Source organism: Erythrolamprus reginae, chromosome 1, assembly GCF_031021105.1.
Source record: "Erythrolamprus reginae isolate rEryReg1 chromosome 1, rEryReg1.hap1, whole genome shotgun sequence".
In the NCBI taxonomy this organism is placed as follows: domain Eukaryota; kingdom Metazoa; phylum Chordata; class Lepidosauria; order Squamata; family Dipsadidae; genus Erythrolamprus; species Erythrolamprus reginae.
The window spans coordinates 92,126,187-92,141,555 of NC_091950.1; the positions used below are offsets into that span (position 1 = coordinate 92,126,187).

The 15,369-nt window shown below is 37.8% G+C and overlaps 1 protein-coding gene across 17 annotated transcripts in view; it reads right to left on the reverse strand.

The window, feature by feature from the left end:
* RAD51B (RAD51 paralog B) overlaps positions 1–9,831 on the reverse strand; it is a 465,772-nt gene extending 455,941 nt beyond the window's left edge. For 7 of the 17 annotated variants that reach the window (XR_011559703.1, XR_011559702.1, XM_070759071.1 and 4 more), the window contains exons 1-4: positions 7,376–7,469; positions 5,013–5,127; positions 4,795–4,908; positions 1,649–1,765 (exon numbers count right to left, since the gene is read on the reverse strand). Coding sequence is in view for 12 of the 17 variants with exons in the window: in XM_070759071.1 (XP_070615172.1) it covers positions 1,649–1,765; positions 4,795–4,908; positions 5,013–5,127; positions 7,376–7,422 (393 nt within the window). In the remaining 5 variants the exon portion in view is untranslated. The other 10 variants (XR_011559708.1, XR_011559707.1, XM_070759080.1 and 7 more) reach the window with 8 other exon arrangements.
* Positions 9,832–15,369: the final 5,538 nt, after the last annotated feature.

A 15,369-nucleotide genomic window follows, 5' to 3' on the forward strand; every position in this document is an offset into this window, starting at 1 on the left:
ATATAGGTGCCAGGTTTCATGTTTGTAGACTTTACAGTTCTGGAGATTTTGTGATAATTGAGTGGTATTTGGCTTTTATATATATAAATTAACTGGAGTCATATTTGTGGTATTTGTATCATCTCACATTTTGATAGAAACTATAATAAGTTAACAGTTTTAGAATCTAATTTATTTCAATGTGAGCATGGCTTAACTCTCTCCCACAAAAATTTGATTGGCTTTATTCTTTTATTTAGAAACTGATGGAATGAATACAAAAAGAATGAAAAATGTTGAAAGCATCATCCTATCACAGCCCATCATCCTATCACAGTGAAGATATCTTGTTCTATTCTTAATCTGAATTTAGGTACAAAATGCCTCCCTACAGTAACAACATTTAACTTTTACTTTATAGAAAGAATGGCACTTTTTATGTAATGGTTCATTATTTTTAAAACCATGAATAATCACAAAAAGGAATGATTCAATTCCCTGTTTAAATGTTTTTTTTTTAAAAAATGCTGGAGAATTAGTGCCAGAACATTTTTCGGACTCTCAGAGAACCAGGATAAGATCTGGCAATAGGGAAAAAATTTATCTGAGTTCCAACTTTCCAACCACATCATCGGTTATAAAAATGAATAGGAATTTTTTTCAGCATCAGTTCTTTAAGTGAAGCCACAAAAGTATAGAATTAAAAAACCTCTTATTTTGTGATAAAACTGCAGTCTAGGTATTGACTCCTGTGTTTTAGAGTAGGTAACTAAAGAATAGAATAACTAAAACTGAAAGACCTGGAGGAGACAAAACACAACCTGGCCCTAGTAAATACTCTGCATGTGGTTGCGTTTCCCCACATAGAAGATGGTTTAGGCTCCTGCTCAGACAGCATACAGACGTTATAATTGATTCACCAGTTTTAAACCAATCAGGAGCAGAAGGATCCAAACTTAATTACCATTTGATTACCACTTGACAGAATATAGAATAGAATATAGAAAATAGAATAGAACAGAATATAGAACAGAATAGAATGGAATGGAACGGGACAGGAATAGAATAGAATAGAATAACATCACAATGTTATTATTAGACTTCCACATCCAATTCAACATGCTGATTACTATCTCTAAAGTTATAAACTGTGGAGTAGCAGAGGACATCAGGCAATACTGAATCTGCTGGTGTCCTATGGTCAAAGAGAGAAGGCCAGCTAAAAGATCCCTCTCTTCATGAGATCTGTGAGCCAGGATGGGGGCAATAGGCTTTCTTTTTTTAAATAAACCTCACTTTATGGAACACCTTCTCAAGAAAAAAACTTCAATTCTCCCACCTTGCTACAGTTCCAGAAAGATTTTAAAATTATTTTATTTTGATCTGCTTTTGTCCATGTTGACTTTCTGTCCATCTAGCATTTTATTTGGGGCTTGCCTTTATTTTTTTCTGATTATGTTTTCATTTTGACACTTAAAAAGTTAAATATTTAGTATTCTATGTGTTTTTTAAGGCAGATACAATACACTGTCCAAAGTACTCTGAGATAGCATAATGATATGTGGGAATGACCATCATGCCTCATATTTTAACACCATAAATGAATAATCACTGAAAATATGTTAAATAAACAGATATAAGTAAGTTTAGCTAAATGTCCACCTTTTACCTCTGTAAGACTGCCACAGGCAATTCCACCATGCAATATTTTATCCAGATCTTCTAGAGTTGTTGCCAAGAATGCTGTTGAAGGATTGTTGGTTCTTTTCATTTTCATTTCATAAGCCTAAATCAGGGAACCATTTTAAAAGATGATAGATATAATTGTTCAGAAAACTGCTTAGTATAACTTTCTTTCAAAAGTACAGTACAACTGCTTTATTTTGCTTACCAAAATATAGGAGAAAATTCCTGGTAGGTTTTTAATTTATTTTCTTGTCTTTATTAAGATTTTCCCAAGTTTTCTGACCAAAGACAGTATACAAGGCTAAAGTAGTTACAATATTTGTATAGTGCAAACTTCAACTTTGATATACAATGACATGTACCGGTAAGTATATGTCTTTTCTTTCTTTGGAGAGTAAAAAGTTTCATTTGCATGATACAACTGCAGAAGAAAATATTACCCTTGTTAAAAATAGTTGGGAAGTCCACTCAATGATATCACTGTCCAGGAAAATTGACTGGCTCTATAGCCTGGGTTCTCTGAAAGTTTTACTGAAGTTCCATGAGTTTTTATAAAGGAATTTATCTATGAATTTAAATAAGTGAAAGCTAGGAAGAAGTTCGGGATTTGTTAATAGTTTGCTTTTTCTCAAGAGATTGGAGTTATGCTTCCACTTAAAAGCGGTTTCGTGATATTTTATTTCATTATCTACCTACCTATCATTCCTTGCATGCCATTGCTATTTCAGACTCATCAGTGTGTCTGATTAGTAGGTATTTTGTTGACCTCATCAGTATCACAACATTAGTTTAGGCTAAGAGTAATTTGCCATTTTAATCCCTATTCCATTAGTTTGCAATGATACTTTTTGATGTCATGACATGTGATATGACATGACATGAATTCACACATACACACAGATAGACAAAAATGTACATTATTCTAAAGTCTTTTATGCAAAAATATGGAGAAACAGAAAAAATACTAAGAAATTAAAAAATACAGTACTAAGAAATTAAAGACACAAGAAACAGAAATGAAAAGATAACTAAATCTGTTTCACAATGCCATTCATTGTATTTCTATACTTGCAAAGTTCTGCCATACCCCCCCTCCACTTCTTCATGCCTTGCTTTCTCTCTTAAACCTACTAGCTTTCCCTGTTTCAGAATCTCATCAGTTCTTTTCAATCAAAAAATTCAGTCCTCTTCCTGCCAACCTATTCAATCTTCTTAATTGTGCTATTCATTTAGTAATTCTAACTTCATTCACTCTATATATGCATAAGCAAACCATTGAAGTCTACTTATTTTGAATTAGATTAACAACTGGACAACTGAATTGGATAAACTCAATTTTAGCCACCATAAAGGACTTAATATTTGCCAGAGGACTTGAATGCAAAATCAGTTATAAATTAAAAAGCAACAGTCCTCCATATAGAACCATATCTCTGTACTGCAAGAACTGGTCATTCTGTTTAAACAGCAATCCATTCTTTAAGCAGCCATCAAACTCAAAAACATATCTAATCTCATACTATGATAGGATTGTTTGAAGTTTTGACAATGGACTTAGTTCAAATCCAAATCAACGATGTTCAGCAGGTCACCTAAGCCAAGGTTTTGATAACACTCAAAGAATTCTAAGACTGGTAAGAAAGTTTATCTTTGTACTATAGAAACCAGGTTGCTTCCTTTTGAACACGATATATTCTTCCTTATAGTAGATAATTTGGTTCTGAATAAGAAATTTCTGCTAATTTACCTAGAACTTTTAGTAACTTATATCTCCATTCTTACCACAATTACTGAGCCCAAAATTGACCTTATTACTCCCCCATCTTTTGGTAGTAAAGTGTTCCCTTGATTTTCGCGGGTTTCAACTTTGCGAAAAGTCTATACCACGGTTTTTCAAAAATATTAATTAAAAAATACTTTACGGTTTTTTTCCCTATAACAAAGTTTTTCCCGCCCGATGACGTCATATGTCATTGCCAAACTTTCATCCGCCTTTAATAAATATTTTTTAATAAACTTTAATAAATAAACATGGTGAGTAATAATCTAAATGATTGCTAAGGGAAATTACAATTTAGGGGTTTAAAGTGTTAAGGGAAGGCTTGTGATTCTGTTCATACCCAAAAATAGTGTATTTACTTCCGCATCTCTACTTCGCGGAAATTCGACTTTCACAGGCGGTCTCGGAACGCATCCCCGCGAAAACTGAAGGAACACTGTATAGGGAATTATTTTTTTAAACATCAAGAATATCTATCCATCATCTATCTTTCTATCTTTCTATCTATCATCAATGGGGAGATAGCATTGTGATTGATACCACCTTTGACACTGGAGATCAGGGTCCTGATGGTATCTATCTTAATATTATGGGTCCTTGCCCTAAGATTCCCTACCTCAAAATATGAGAGTAGCATACCGTAATCTAGAAGAGTTACACCAGCTGAGACGAATAAAATCCGTGTCAGATTTGAAGAACCAGAACAATCTGACAATAACATGATAATCATTAAGTCTTAATGATAGAGGGTATATGAAACTTAATGATAGAGGGTATATGAAATGTATGTATGGACTTTGGATGGACAATCTACATCCACACTAACATGGAAACAGCTAGTTACTCAACACTTCAACAAAGTAAAGTGGAAGCTGCTCTCATAGCAATAGACCAACTACACCTCAGACTCAAGAACTTAAGAAGATATTGAACAACAAATGGCTGGGCAGCTAACACCTGAAGCAAAAGCATCATTACTCTCCATTACACAGCTCAGCTGCTGATATTAGGCATAAAATCATCTATAAACTAGCTACAGTCACCCCTCAAAATGGGTTAACATGCTCAGTAGAGAAGTACCATTCGACAGTATGCTAGAAAATGCCATTAGCATTCAAACCAAACAACTGCTCTACGTTACAGCTGCTGTAATCGTGGAGATGCATGGTTACACAATCAAGAATTGCAGTACATAAGCACCACTCCAGAAAATAAGGTTAAGGGATAAGACCAAGGTAAATTGGAGAGAGGTTATTCAGCTGGTGGAATAACAGAAGGATGTAAGATTACAGTTAGAACTTTGTGGTCCCACCCACCCCCCTTATCCTGATTTGTGGAAGAATACCTACCGTTTGCATTTTGGGAGCACAGGATTGGCTGACAGTCCGAAAAAGTTTCTGAACACTCCAATAGCTCTGTCCAGTCATTTTCATTAATTCCAGGAAGGAAAGACATAAGAAGTCCTGCAACAAGCATTAAGTATATGCTTTACATATGCTCAAGGCTATATACTTCAAGGACTGTCTCATTTATTATATATTTTTCTTCACAAAAGAACTTTTCTTACCCGGCAAGTAATAATCTGATGTCGACTTAGTCTCTCACAAAGATCGTGAGGTAAACCTGCTCTTCTTAGCTTTTTATTTGCCATGTTCACATAGTTATTGGCCAGACAGTTAATTCTATAACCAATTGACAAAGAAATAGTATTAATTTAAAATCTACAGTTAAGAATAAAATCATTTTTCACTGTATTAAATACAATGTGTATTGAACAACATATATTCAACTCAATGTATTCAACTTGTTCACTAACAGTTTCTGCTCTTTCTACCATGACTTTCTATGTAATACGTATTCCCTTTAAGATTCTTTATTCTTCCTCGGTTTGCATTATTCAGGGGGCAAGCAAGGACAAGTATCTGTTTTTCCTAATGGTCTAGCATAGTGATGGCAAACTTTTTTCCCTGTAAATGCCGAAAGTGCACTCAGATGCACTATAGCATACGCACAAGTACCCACACCTATAATTTAATACCCCCTGCATACATTTATTTATTATTTATTTATTTATTAGATTTATATGCCGCCCCTCTCCGAAGACTCGGGGCGGCTAACAGCAATCATAAAACAGTGTACAATAATAATCCAATACTAAAAACGATTAAAAACCCCTTAATATAAAAAAACCAAACATACATACAAACATACCATGCATAAAATTATAAAGGCCTAGGGGGAAAGGGAATCTTAATTCCCCCATGCCCCTACATAATGCCCCACCCCATACATGTGTGAACGACCCCTTCTGCTCCCCTACTCCCCCATTTCCCAACTTCTAGTGGGCCTGGTAGGCCTGTTTTGTTCCTTCCATAGGCTCCAGAGACTTTCTTGGAGCCTGGGGTGGGCAAAAATGGTCTCCCCCTCTCCGGAGGCCAAAAATGCCCTCCCAAAGTCTCTGGCCGAGCCAAAAATCAACTAGCTGGTGCGCACATGCGCACTGTAACTCAACTAGGACAATGGCTCGTATGCCAGCAGATATGGCTTTGCATTCCATCTGTGGCACATGTGCCATAGGTTTGCCATCACCGGTCTAGCACATTCCACTAAACTGCCTTCGCTTTAGGATTCTTCAGATTATACTGTTTCAAAACAAAAGTCACTATAATTTGGATTGCAGCAGATGTCTAGAATTGGATCCGTATAGGACTGACTGACCACTGGCCGTGCTGTTAAAAATCATAGTTTAAATCATATATCGGCAATTTATTTTCCAAAGGAGCCATCTGAGAAACTGGAACTGCTGTGGAGAGATGTACCAGTGCAACCAGATTTGATGTCCTCAAACTGTCACCTCAACTGCTTAGGCTTCTCCAGGTGAGAGGTGAGTGCTGCACAGGTGCAGAAAAGCACTTTCTCTCCTTGCTCTTTCATGGTTGCCAGTAAGCTGAAGGAGCACACGGCAACTGCACAGGACTAGACCCAACTCAGCTTCTTGTTCTACTCCCTGCAGCACCATTATTTATATTTGATTTCTAATTTACGACTGATCTGACAAGCTAGACAGGGAGAGCCAAAGGGCCAGATGTAGTCGAGGATGCGGGTGGGGGATAAAATGTCCAGGTCTGGTTTAAATCATTTGGAAGAAAACCTATTACCCTACTCTGTGCCAGAATTAAAAGTTGGATCTGGTCAGGGTCTGTTAGAAGCAACAACTTGGAACACAATGTATTGATGTTGGACATATAGTAAATTCATTCTGAACAAAAGTGGTATGGTCTGAACCTCCTTTAACCCACACAAATATTATATTTAGTAGCCCACTGATATTGAGGAAAACAAATTATCTGTAAATAAATACTCTACATTCCACTGATTCTTTATGCCTCTTACCTGGGTAACGCAAGAAGTCATATTGAGTAATGGTTTTACATCTTTAAACACACACCCGTGAGATTTAACTTCAAATTACACAACACTTTTTTCTGTGCCCACTAAAATCTATTTTTCATAACTGTTTTTAAACTGAGCTAACTTGAATTGTGTTAGTTGTAAATACCCAAGTGTTATTATACACTTGGAGACTGCAGCTAGGATTAATTTATCTATCTGCAATTCTTTTGACTTTAGGAAATTTTCAATCTTCCTTCTTCTTACTGCCTGGCTTTTTAGTATTACTTATCTGATTTTATGTCTATACTTTGAAAGTGCATTGTGCTATATTTTAAGTATGCTGTGCAACATTTTATTATAATAATAATAATAATAATAATTTATTAGATTTGTATGCCGCCCCTCTCCGCAGTCTCGGGGAGGCTCACAACAATAATAAACAGTATACAATAAACAAATCTAATATTTAAAAGAAGAAATATCATTTCAAAAAGCATTTTGGATGCTTTTCCTTGGCAGAAAAGCAGTTATACATACTGGAAGTAGAAAAATCCATTCAATCGATTAGAGGGCATTTGTATCATAATAATCCATCCACCTAAACTACATTTGAATTCTTTATTTAATGTTTTGGGTAATAACTGAATCCAGACTCTTACAGGCGATATTTGCTTCTTTCAAATCCTTGATATATCTTTCTTTAATCTCTCCTCCTGAAAACAAAATTATTATTTTTACAAAAATTACTCTGAGAAGAAAGTCAAAGGGAGCAAACTGGTTTTGGAGTACAGACTGCTGCAAAATGGGTCTAAAAATAATAAAATTCTCTGCTCATTATTTTCACATTGGAACTTGAGAGAAAATGCAAATTCTACCCAGCAGATGATGTTGAAAAACTATCAAATCCAGAACTCTTTTCATCCCTTTATTTCAGGGGTGTCAAACTCATGTCATGGCATCATGTGATGTATCCGAACTTTCCCCCCTTCACTAAACTGGGAGTGGGTGTGGCCAGCGCATAACGAATCCAATCCATTTCACAGCTCTGCTTTATTTTAAAAGCCCATTTGGAAGTTGTAAGAGATGAGAAGTGCCTTTTGTTTCATTACACAAAGAATTATCTCCATCATCAACCAACACACGAATTGAAAGACTCAGGGGGTTGAGAGGAATTTGATCTATCTAGTCCACCGCTTGATAAATTCAAAATAATAGTTAATATTACTAACCTGCATATAGTCAAGCAATTAATATTCAGGGGTATCATATTTTTTGTATAAGAAACAATTTCCCCCCTTAAAAAGAGGGTGAAAATGTTGATGCCTCTTATACACTGAATGCAGCCATTACTGTCCTGAACATCCACTCCACCTGCAGAGCTTTTGGGTGCAGGGGGATGGCAAAAATGCCAGTTTTTGTAAAAAAATGGGCCATTTTTAACCCATTTTTTCGCACTAAAATGGGGTGGGCAATGGGTTTGGGGAGCCTGCAGAGGGTTCCTGGGGCCTATGGAAGGCAAAAATGTCTCCATTTTTTTAAAAAAATTGGTGGAAAAGGCCTGTTTTTTACAAAAATGTGGGCATTTTTGCCATCCCCAGTACCCAGGAGCTCCCTGCAGGCTTCCCAGACCCTTTACCCATCCAATTTTGGTGGGGGGTTGAAAAATGGCCCATTTTTCCCAAAATGGGGCTGCTTTTACCTCTAACTACCCCAATCTAGCATGACTGAAAGAAAAATTCTGGGAGTTGAATTCCACAAGTCTTAAAGCTGTCAAGTTTGAATGTAAAAAGTGTACATGGTTGTAAAAAGTATTCTGTTACACTGGTATTAATATATTATTACACCATTTGATTCAGAATACTTTTTAACCTGTTTTTCACCTCTAAAATCTAGGTGTGTCTTATACTCTGAAAAAATATGGAACATTGCCCTAATATGTAAAGCAATAGAGACCTCTTACTCTTATGGATATTCACTCCCATCTGACTCTTTTAGAACCATTCAAGTTCATGACCACCCAAATATTGCAGAACTTTCCAGAGTTTAAATATATTCTATTGGAAGTTGTATCCTTTATTGCAGTGTTTCCCAACCTTGGCAACTTGAAGATATTTGGACTTCAACTCCCAGAATTCCCCAGCCAGCGAAGTCCAAATATCTCAAGTTGCCAAGGTTGGGAAACACTGCTTTATAGTACTTGATTTTTTTATTATTCACCGTCATTTAATTACTTCAATTTTCTTCCACTCCATTCAGCTCCATCAAGTCTCCTTCCCACTCACACTTTCTCCCCCTCACTCCCCAATTCCCCTAAAGTTGTTATTGTGATTAGGCTATTTTTCCCCCCTAGGAAAAAAAGCAGACTCCTGCCGGATAGACCATGGCCTGTGATCACGTGAATACAACCACTGCACACGTAAACACCACAATTGCACACAAGATTTTCCCTTGGCAGGTCGTTCCTGGAACTGCATAACTGTCTCCGTAGTTTGGGAAGCGCGTAACTTTCACCAGGATAGTGATGGTCTAAGCAAAAGAAGAGAAGCAAAGAGGAGGATCCATCACACCCAAGAGCTAACTAAACAGCAACCGGGGCACGGAGCAATTCAGGGCTGTGTATGCAGCCCGAAGAGGCAGCGACCCCACGCCCGCCCCGCAGACTCTGCGAGACCACGATGCATCCATGTTTGCACCAACGACCTGAAATAATAAAAGCCCAGCGCCAAAGAGCAACCTAGACCTTAAAGCGCGCGGGTTCTTCTGTCTCCATCATGGCGGGGAAAAAAAGATGCAAAGACTTTTTAGGACTCTCCGCTGCAGGAAAATATATATATATGCCCCCGTCGGTAGAACGCCTCACCCCGCCCAAGCCCAAACCGAACCCATCCTAACCTGGATTCTTTTCAAAGCCTCCCACTTCTCTACAGGAAACTTCCACGCATGCGCAGCGCGAGTTATGATTGGCCTCTCACACGGCAGCTCCTCTTCGCAACAAAGTCTTCCGCGGTGAAAGGGATTCTGGGAATTATTAGTTCGGCTTTGGTGGAGGAGTCGTTTGAAAAATGAAGTGCTTTCTGGATCTTTTTTTAAATTTAGTGAGTGAGTGAGTGAGTCAGTCAGTCAGTCAAATACAATGAAGGTTACAGAGGATATACTCGTAGTAAAATATATCAGAGAAAGAATAGAAGAGATATAGGAATAAAATATAGCAATAAAGATATAGGAATAAAATATATCAATGAAAGAATAGAGAAAGGATATAGGAATAGAGAAAAGACATAGGAGAGACAATAGGACAGGGGATGGAAGGCACACTAGTGCACTTATGCACGCCCCTTAACACCCTTTCTTCTGGAAAGGAGAAAGTACCTTTGATGCAGGTTGTTTCTGCACGTGCTGTTCTTTTTTATATAAAAATGTGTGGGTATATTGTGTGTGTGTGTAGGAAAAGAATGATTACTTCTGGTGTAGTTATGTTTCAAATCAAGAGTTCACAGGAAAATAATGCAGAGATTGTTTTATTTGCAGTACGGGGTGAAAACTAAAATAGAAACACCACCTTCACACATTAAGATGTGGAGACCTTGGGAAAAGTTCAGAGAAGAGTAACTACGATGATCAAAGGCTTGGAGACTTCAACCGCAGCAATACACGGGCACATATTAGATTCAAGCTCAATGTAAACTGCTCAAAACTCGACTGCAGAAAATACGACTTCAGGAACAGAGTGATCAATGCCTGGAATGCACTACAGTGGTACCTCTACCTATAAACGCCTCTACTTAAGAACTTTTCTAGATAAGAACCGGGTGTTTAAGATTTTTTTGCCTCTTCTCAAGAACCATTTCCCACTTACAAACCCGAGCCTCTGAACTGTAACTGGAAAAGGCAGGGAGAAGCCTCTGTGGGGCCTCTAGGAAACTCATGGGAGAAAACAGGGCCAGAAAAGGTGGGGAGAAGCCTCCGTGGGGCCTCTCTAGGAATCTCCTGGGAAGAAACAGGACCTCCACCCTCCCTGTGGTTTCCCCAGTCCCACACATATTTTACATTGATTCCTATGGGAAAAATTGCTTCTTCTTACAAACATTTCTAGTTAAGAACCTGGTCATGGAACAAATTAAGTTCATGAGTAGAGATACCACTGTACCTGACTATGGTTTCTTCGCCAAACCCGAAAAACTTTAACCTTAGACTATCTATAGTTGACTCACCCCATTTCTAAGAGGTCTGTAAAGGGGATGCATAAGCCCACCACCACCCCTGTCCTACAGTCTTATTGTCCTCTTTTATCGTTATTTTTTAATTATGTTTACACAAACTATTACTATGCATATTTGACCAATAAATAAATAGATAAATAGATAGATAGATAGATAGATAGATAGATAGATAGATAGATAGAAAGAAAGAATATGAAGAACGGCTGCAGATTTGAGGTTGGCTAGTCAGTCTAAAGAAAAGAAGAATTAGAGGAAGCATGACAACAGTATTTCAGTATTTGAGAGGCTGCCACAAAATTATTATACAAAGCACCAGAGGGCAGGACAAGAAACAATGGTTGAAACTAACCACAGAGAAATTAAAGAGTAATTTCCTAAGAGGGAAGACAATTAACTAGTGGAATAGCTTGCCTTCAGAAATCATGGGCACTCCATCACTGAAGGTTTTTAGGAGAGACTAGGCAGCCACTTATCTCAAATTATACCACTTACCCCTGTCCTACTGCTCTCATTATTTGTACTAATTTCTTATGCATATACTTTACCTGTTTATACTTATATGTTTATATATTATGTTCATGCTTATAATTGTTTTCTCATACATTCTTGACTAAGTCCTCGGAGTCCTCGGAGAGGGGCGGCATACAAATCCAATTAATAATAATAATAAAATAAAATAAATAGTATAGGTTCTCCTGCTTGAGCAGAGGGCTAGATTAGAATACCTTCAAGGTCCCTTTAAAGTCAACTGTGTTCCATTAAATTATGGTTTGTTTTTTTATGGATTAACATAGTTGAATAAAGACAGCCTCTCTCATTATTATTCAGACCAGAATATCTCTGGGACCGCCTTCTGCCGCACGAATCCCAGCGACCGGTTTAGGTCCCACAGAGTTGGCCTCCTCCAGGTCCCGCCGATGAAACAATGTCGTCTGGCGGGACCCAGGGGAAGAGCCTTCTCTGTGGTGGCCCCGACCCTCTGGAATTAACTCCCCCCCAGAGATTAGGATTGCCTCCACCCTTCTTGCCTTTCATAAACTTCTTAAAACCCACCTCTGCCGCCAGGCATGGGGAAATTGATTCCCCAATTATGGGCCATTATTATTATTATTTATTATTTATTTAGATTTCCGTTTTATGTATGGTTTGTCTGAGATGTATGACTGTTTTTTATATTAGGGGTTTTAAATTGTCTTTTAATCATTGGATTTGTACCGTTTTGTTGTTGTGAGCCGCTCCAAGTCTTCGGAGAGGGGCGGCATACAAATCTAATAAATAAATAAATTATGTTTAAGTGTATTTAACTCCAGTAAGCAAATTAAGCATGTTAGAATGGACAAAAATGGAAGGAGATTGTGATTCAAATGGCTGCAGAAGTTGATGGAGTTAGCAGTGATGGCTAAATTGATTGCTTAGATTAAAGAAAAGAACACAGTTTTACTTCTACTTGGAAACCACTTTTAGACTTTGTGCTTGAGGTGGTATAAAAATGAAAACTTCGATTTTGGGTTTTGATGATTAAATAGGTTTGTTTTTATATAAATATAATATGTGAAAGGGGAAAAAATGAGCTTTTATATTATTACCTTATTCTATTGTACCAAAGGTATCGGAAGTCAATGCTTTTTTCTTTCACCCCTCTACCATACACTTTTCTCTCTTCCCCTTTCTCTCCTTTATTTTACCCTTATTTTCACTTTTATTTATATTTCTGTATTTTATATTTTGATAAATTAATAAATAAACCTAAATAAAATCTTAACCTGAACATAGCTAGTGCTATGAAATATTGCCAGCAGAGGGCAGCAGCACATAGATAAACTATAGTAGCTTAATAGTACAGTATTGTACATATTAAAATGCATGAAACCATCGATTCCATTCATGAACAAAGATTAGAAAGGTGCCATCACATGTAAGAAAAAAACAGCTATATCCCACTTTGTTCTTCTTGGGTATATATGTGAAAATTATTACCCAAATTACTAACTAAATTAGTTTAACAATGAATGGTTTATTCTTTCTGGTATTTGTGATTGACAATTTTGGAATGCATATAGTATGGCTTTCTCTCAGACACCACCTAGAACAGTGGTGGGTTGCTCCCGGTTCGGCCTGGTTCTAAGAACTGGTAGTGCTAGTGGAGGGAGGCTCCGCCCACCCACCCACCCGGGATGCTTCTGCGCAGAAGTTATTAACCGCTCCAAACTTGACTGTAAAAAATATGACTTCAGTAACCGAGTTGTCGAAGCGTGGAATTCATTACCGGATTCCATAGTGTCATCCCCAAACCCCCAACACTTTACCCTTAGATTATCTACGGTTGACCTATCCAGATTCCTAAGAGGTCAGTAAGGGGCAAGTACAAGTGCACTAGAGTGCCTTCCGTCCCCTGTCCTATTGCTCTCCTATATCCCCTATACAGTACCTTTCTTCTATTCCTATATCTCTTCTTCTATTCTTTCATTGATATGTTCTATTGCTATACCTTCTTTTCTATTATTTCTTAGATATATTTTACTATGAGTATCTCCTCTATAACCTTCATCATGTATTTTACTATAGATATATATACCCACTAAAACCCTCATTGCGTATTGGACTAAACAAACAAATAAATAAATAAATAAATAAATAAGTGTTACACGCGCGCCCAAGTGTGTACACAAACCGATATCAAAGGGTTTTAGAACCCACTATGGACGTAGAGTGAAGGTCATTCAAACAAAAATAAAATTGGGCTCTTTGCTGCTTTCTACCTATATACTACTAAAACTGTCATGACTATAACCTTTGACTGGGTGAAACAGTGCAACATAGTACAACCTTTTTTTGAACCAAGGTATCTAAAATTGGGTAACTCAAAGAATGTCTCCAGAATCCAAGATCCATGACTTCTGTAGAATTTAAATTTGGCAAACTTATGGTTACATCAGAGATCATCAGCTACATTGAAATCGGAAGGAAGTATGAAGTCATTCCTGCCTTCACTGTTTCTCTGTGCTTGGTCATTCTGTTTCTCTGTTTAGGCAAGGAAATAGTCAAGGGGAACCTATGTTTATTTAACAGCCAAATTACTAACTTATCAACTGCAGTGATTCACTTAATAACCGAAGCAAGAAAAATCATAAAATAGGACATACGATGTAGCAAATAACAAACATACTTTAACAAATATACTTTAAAACAAATATTTTGGGCTCAACTGTGGTCATAAATTGAGGACCACTTGTATTTTCATTGTCATCATATCTTTAATATACTGGTAAATCTTGCTGTCTGTTTTTAAATAGTTGGGGTACAAGGCTAACTTAGTAAGACACCTAGGAAAGCTCACCTGCCTGGAACCCAAATTACATATCAGATATCAATACAATTGAGAGTGTCCAAAAATATTTCACTAGAGTTCTCTACTCCTCTGTTCGCAACAAAATACCTCTAGACTTGAAATTTTGGGCTTAGATAGCCTAGAACAGTGATGGCGAACCTTTTTTTCCTCCGGTGCCGAAAGAGCAGCCACTCACACAATCGCGCATGTGTGAGTGCTCACACCCATAATTCAATGCCCGAGGAGAGTGAAAACAGCTTCCCCTGCCCCCCAGAGGCCTTCTGGAGGCTGCAAACGGCCTGTTTCCTAACTTCTGATGGACCCAGTAGGCTCACCCATCCCAGGCTCCAAAGCCTTCCCTGGAGCTGGGGGAGAGTAAAAACGCCCTCCCCCATCCCCCCAGAGGCTCTCTGGAAGCCAAAAACGCCCTCCCAGAGCCTCTGTGCCAGCCTAAAATCAGCTGGTTGGCACACACAAGCACATTGGAGCTGACCTAGGACAACGGCTTGAGTGCCACCAGATATGGCTCCGCATGCCACCTGTGGCACCCGTGCCATAGGTTCGCCATCACTGGCCTAGAACCTCATCACCTTCAGACTGACCTAAATGTAGTTCACAAATTTAATTTAATTTAATTAATTTATATGCCGCCGAATCCCATAGGACTCATTTACCACAATGATTTACTCTCAATTATTTCTTCAGCTTCAACCACAACAATACACCAGCACACAACCGATTCAAACTTAATGTAAATTGCTCTAAACTCAACTGCAGAAAATATAACTTCAGCAATAGAGTAATCAATGCCTGGAAAGCACTACCTGACTGTGGTTTCTTCCCAACCCCAAAAACTTTAACCTTAGATTATCTACAGTCGACTTCACTCCATTCCAAAGAGGTCTGTAAGGGGCGTGCTTAAGTGCACTATTGTGCCTACCGTCCCTATCCTACTGTCCTATTGCCTAATTTACCTGTACCTA